Raw genomic sequence first — 5132 nt, 5'->3', positions numbered from 1 at the left:
GCCAAGCCTGCGCTGGAGGTGAGTGGGGGGTCCCGGGGGGGGGGGGGGGGTCTGGCATTCGGCGGGGGGCCGCCCGCTGCCCCTCAATATTTCCCCCTTCCACCCAGGAATCCAAATCCTTCGCCGTGGGGATGTTCCTGGGGCGGCTCAACGCGGAGCAGGTCTTCCCGTACCCCTCAGGTAAGGGGGGGGACCCCAAAATGATGGGGGGGGGGGCTGGGTGGGGTCAGCCCCCCGTTTTGGGGCCCCCTGGTGACCCCCCCCTTGCCCCGCAGCGCTGAGCGAGGAGCAGGAGCAGACGCTGCAGGAGCTGGTGGGACCTGTCAACCGCTTTTTTGAGGTGCAAAGCGGGGGTTTTGGGGGTGACCTCCCTGCAAGGGGGCCACGCCCCTTTCCCAGGGAGCCGGGGGGGGTGGGTGCGCGGTTTGTGGGTGCCCCCCGCCCTGACCCCCCCCCCCCACCCCGTCCGCAGGAGGTGAACAACGCGGCCCGTAATGACGAGCTGGAGCGGGTGGAGGACGGGACGATGCAGGGGCTGAAGGAGTTGGGGGCCTTCGGGCTGCAGGTGCCCTCCGAAATGGGGGGGCTGGGGCTCTCCAACACCCCAGGTGAGGGCGGGGGACCCCCGAGGACCCCCTTCTGCCCCCCCCCGGGGACCCCTTCTGCCCCTTGGGGACCCCCACCAGCCTTCCCTAAGCCCCTTGGGGAGCTGCTCTGCTCCTTGGGGACCCCCTTCAGATCCCCCCCAGCCCCCTTGAGCCCCCCTCTGTCCTTGGGGACCCCCTTAACCCCCCCCCCCCAGAGCCCCCCTCTGCCCTTGGGGACCCCCTTAAACCCCCCCCAGGGACACCATCTGCCCTTGAGGACCCCCTTAACCCCCCCCCCCCCCCAGGGACCCCCTCTGCCCTTGGGGACCCCCTTGACCCCCCTTGGGCCCCCCTCTGCCCTTGGGGACCCCCTTAACCCCCCCCCAGAGCCCCCCTCTGACCTTGGGGACCCCCTTGACACCACCCAGGGACCCCATCTGCCCTTGGGGACCCCCTTCTGATAACCCCAACTCCCCCAAGGAACCCTGTCTGCCATTAGGGACCCCCTTAGCCCCCCCAGGGACCCCCTCTGACTTTGGGGACCCCCTTCTGATAACCCCAGCCCCCTTGAGCCCCCCTGTCCCCCTTTGGGACCCCCTTCAGCCCCCCCAGGGACCCCCTCTGCCCTTGGGGACCCCCTTCTGATAACCCCAGCCCCCTTGAGCCCCTCTCTTCCCCTTGGGGACCCCCTTAACCCCCCAGGGACCCTCTCTCCCCCTTGGGGACCCCCTTAGCCCCCCCAGGACCCCCCTCTGCCCTTGGGGACCCCCCCAGCCCCCCACTGACCGTGCCCCCCCCCCAGTACGCCCGCCTGGTCGACATCGTGGGCCAGCACGACCTGGGGGGTGGGCATCACGCTGGGCGCCCACCAGTCCATCGGCTTCAAGGGGCTGCTGCTCTACGGGACCCCCGCCCAAAAACAGAAATACCTGCCCCGCCTGGCCACCGGTGCGGGGCACGGCAGGGGAGCTGGGGGGGTCTGGGGGGTTTGAGGGGGGTCTGAGGGAGATTGGGGGGGGCCTGGGGGGGGTTTGAGGGGGGTCTGGGAGAGATTGGGGAGGGTCTGGGGGGGTTTGAGGGGGCTCTGGAGGAGTTTGGGGGAGATTGGGGGCGTCTGGAGGAGTTTGAGGAGGGTTTGGGGGGTCTGGGGGAGATTGGAGGGCATCTGGGGGGGTTTGGGGGGGGTCGGGGGAGATCGGGGGGGTCTGGGGGGGTTGAAGGGGGTCTGGAGCAGTTTGAGGGGAGTTTGGGGGGGTCTGGAGGAGATTGGGGTGGTCTGGGGGAGATTGGGGGAGTTTGGGGGGGTCTGGAGGAGATGAGGGGGTCCTGGGGGAGTTTGGGGGTGGTCTGGGGGAGATGGGGGGGGTCTGGAGGAGATGAGGCGGTCCTGGGGGAGTTTGGGGGAGGGTCTGGGGGAGATTGGAGGGCATCTGGGGGGGGTTGGGGGAGATTGGGGGGGTCTGGAGCAGTTTGAGGGGAGATTGGGGGGTGTCTGGGGGAGATGGGGGAGTCCTGGGGGAGTTTGGGGGAGGGTCTGGGGTAGATGGGGTGGTCTGGGGGAGTTTGGGGGTGTCTGGAGGAGATGAGAGAGTCCTGGGGGAGTTTGGGGGGTGTCTGGAGATGAGGGGGTCCTGGGGGAGTTTGGGGGGGTCTGGGGGAGATGGGGGGGTCTGGAGGAGATGAGGGGGTCCTGGGGGAGTTTGGGGGAGGGTCTGGGGGTGATTGGGGGGCATCTGGGGGTGATTGGAGGGCTCTGGGGGTGATTGGGGCAGGTCTGGGGGAGTTTGGGGGGGGTCTGGGGGAGTTTGAGGGGCTCTGGGGGAGATGGGGACCCCCTGAGCCCCCCCGTGCCCCTCTCAGGGGAGACGATGGCTGCTTTTTGCCTGACGGAGCCTGGCAGCGGCTCGGACGCCGCCTCCATCCGCACACGGGCGCAGCCCAGCCCCTGCGGAAAGTTCTACACCTTGGACGGCAGCAAGATCTGGATCAGGTGGGCAAAGCCGGGGGTCCTGGGGGGGGGGGGGGGGGGGGCGGTCCCGGGGGTCTCTGGGTGCTCCTAACCCCCCTCCCCACTCCCTGCACCCCACGGCAGCAACGGGGGTCTGGCCGAGATCTTCACCGTGTTCGCCAAAACGCCGCTGCGGGACGAGGCGACGGGGGAGACGAAGGAGAAGATCACGGCCTTCATCGTGGAGCGCAGCTTCGGGGGGGTCACCCAGTGAGTTTGGGGGTCTGGGGGTGGGGGGGGTTTGGGGTGCTGAACCCCCCGCCCCCGGTCTCACTCTCATCCCCTGCCCCCGTAGCGGCGCTCCCGAAAAGAAGATGGGGATCCGGGCGTCCAACACGGCGGAGGTTCACTTCGAGGGGGTGAAGGTCCCCGCCGAAAACGTCCTGGGGGTGCCCGGGGGGGGCTTCAAGGTGGCCATGAACATCCTCAACAACGGCCGCTTCGGCATGGCCGCCGCCATGGCCGGCACCATGCGGGGGATCCTGGCCAAGGCCGGTGAGTACCACGGACCCCCAGAGCCCCTGGGACCCTCTTAGGCCCCCCCAGACTCCTCCGAAACCGCCCGAGGACCCCTCTGTATCCCCAGGACCCCCTTAGGTCCCCCTACAGGGCCCTCCTAACCCCCCAGGACCCCCTTTTGCTCCCCTCAGACTCCTCCTAAGCCCCCCCAGAACCCCTCTGTATCCCCAGGACCCCACCCTAGGACCCCCTTAGGCCCCCCCAGGCCCCTCCAAACCCCCCAAGGACCCCTCTGTATCCCAGGACCCCCTTAGGCCCCCCCAGGCCCCTCTGAAACCCCCGAGGACCCCTCTGTATCCCCAGGACCCCCTTAGGCCCCCCAACAGGGCCCTCCTAACCCCCCAGGACCCCCTTTGCCCCCCCCAGACTCCTCCTAAGCCCCCCCAGGACCCCTCTGTATCCCCAGGACCCCACCCTAGGACCCCCTTAGGCCCCCCCAGGCCCCTCCAAACCCCCCGAGGACCCCTCTGTATCCCCAGGACCCCCTTAGCCCCCCCCACAGGGCCCTCCTAACCCCTCAGGACTCCCTTAGGCTCCCCAGACTCCCCCTGACCCCCCCCCCCCCCAGGACCCCCTTAGGTCCCCCAGACCCCTCCTAACCCCCCCAGGACCCTTCTGTATCCCCTGACCCCCCCAGGACCCCTCATACCCCTCGCTGTGCCCCTGGGCGTCCCTGATCCCCTCTCAAGACCCCCTCTGTGCCCCCAGTGCCCCCCCCCAGGGTCCCCTCTGTCCCCCAGGACCCCCCTGGGGACCCCCCCATCCCCCTGGGAACCCCCCCCATCTCCCCACCGCATGGGGGGGGATGCTCCTGGCCAAATCCATGAGGCCTGGGGTCCCCCCCCCAGCCCCCCCACCCCCTGCCCCTCCCCCCAGGTGGAACACGCTACCAACCGCACCCAGTTCGGGGACAAAATCCACAATTTCGGGCCATCCAGGAGAAGCTGGCGCGGATGGCGCTGCTGCAGTACGTCACCGAGGTGGGTGCCTGGGGTAGGGGTGGGGGCTCTTGGGGGGCTCCCTGCCCCCCCTTCCAGCCCCCTCACCCCCCCTTTGCCCCCCCAAGTCCATGGCGTACATGATCAGCGCCAACATGGACCAGGGAGCCACCGACTTCCAGATCGAAGCCGCCATCAGCAAGATTTTCGGCTCGGTGAGAGACGGGGCGGGGCGAGTTGGGGGAGGCTGCTTTTGGGGACCCCCCTGGGGGGAGTTTGGGGGTGTCCGGGGGGGGTCTCACCCCTCTGCTCGCTACAGGAGGCGGCTTGGACCGTGGCGGACGAGTGCATCCAGGTGATGGGAGGCATGGGCTTCATGCAGGTGAGGGGGAACAGCGGGTTGGGGCGTTGCCCCCCAAGTTGGGGGGATCCCCCCCACCCCCTCCCCGCGCCTTGAACCCCGTCCCTGCCCCGCAGGAGGCCGGCGTCGAGCGCGTGATGCGGGACCTGCGCATTTTCCGCATTTTCGAGGGCACCAACGACATCCTGCGCCTCTTCGTCGCCCTCAATGGCTTCCAGGTTGGGGGGCAATGGGGGGGGGGACTGGGGGGGGGCAATGGGGGGGTCCTGGGGGGTCAATGGGGGGGTCCTGGGGGGTCAGTGGGGGGTCCTGGGGGGCAATGGGGGGGAACTGGGGGGTCCTGGAGGGTCAATGGGGGGTCCTGGGGGGGAACTCGGGGGGTCTTTGGGTGGCACAGGGGGGTCCTGGGGGCATCAGGGCGGCCCTGGAGGGGCACTGGGGAGGAATTGGGTGGGGGTGGCACTGGGGGCATCAGGGGAGCAATGGGGGGGGGCTGGGGGCAATGGGGGGTCCTGGGGGGGAACTGGGGGGTCCTGGAGGGGCACTGGGGAGGAATTGGGTGGCACTGGGGGCATCAGGGGAGCAATGGGGGGTCCTGGGGGGGCAATGGTGGGTCCTGGGGGGGCACTGGGGGGTCCTGGGGGCATCAGGGCAGCCCTGGAGGGGCACTGGGGGGGAATTGGGTGGCACTGGGGGCATCGGGAGCAATGGGGGGGTCC

General features: G+C 69.7%; 1 protein-coding gene across 1 annotated transcript in view; it reads left to right on the top strand.

Annotated features, from left to right (window-relative positions):
- The window catches only part of ACADVL (acyl-CoA dehydrogenase very long chain), a 5617-nt gene continuing 485 nt past the window's right edge, over window positions 1-5132 (top strand). Inside the window, 14 exon segments of the mRNA XM_075727510.1 lie at window positions 1-18; window positions 108-180; window positions 276-340; window positions 473-602; window positions 1385-1428; window positions 1430-1535; window positions 2448-2577; window positions 2680-2805; window positions 2891-3088; window positions 3990-4042; window positions 4045-4094; window positions 4181-4267; window positions 4372-4434; window positions 4530-4631. Coding sequence (XP_075583625.1) covers window positions 132-180; window positions 276-340; window positions 473-602; window positions 1385-1428; window positions 1430-1535; window positions 2448-2577; window positions 2680-2805; window positions 2891-3088; window positions 3990-4042; window positions 4045-4094; window positions 4181-4267; window positions 4372-4434; window positions 4530-4631 — 1203 coding nt within the window. The 5' untranslated portion in view covers window positions 1-18; window positions 108-131.

The sequence above is a fragment of the Pelecanus crispus genome, unplaced genomic scaffold (genome assembly GCF_030463565.1).
Source record: "Pelecanus crispus isolate bPelCri1 unplaced genomic scaffold, bPelCri1.pri SCAFFOLD_97, whole genome shotgun sequence".
Classification (NCBI taxonomy): Eukaryota; Metazoa; Chordata; class Aves; order Pelecaniformes; family Pelecanidae; genus Pelecanus; species Pelecanus crispus.
Note: the sequence above shows the minus strand (reverse complement) of the source record. Positions and strands in the feature narration are given on the sequence as shown.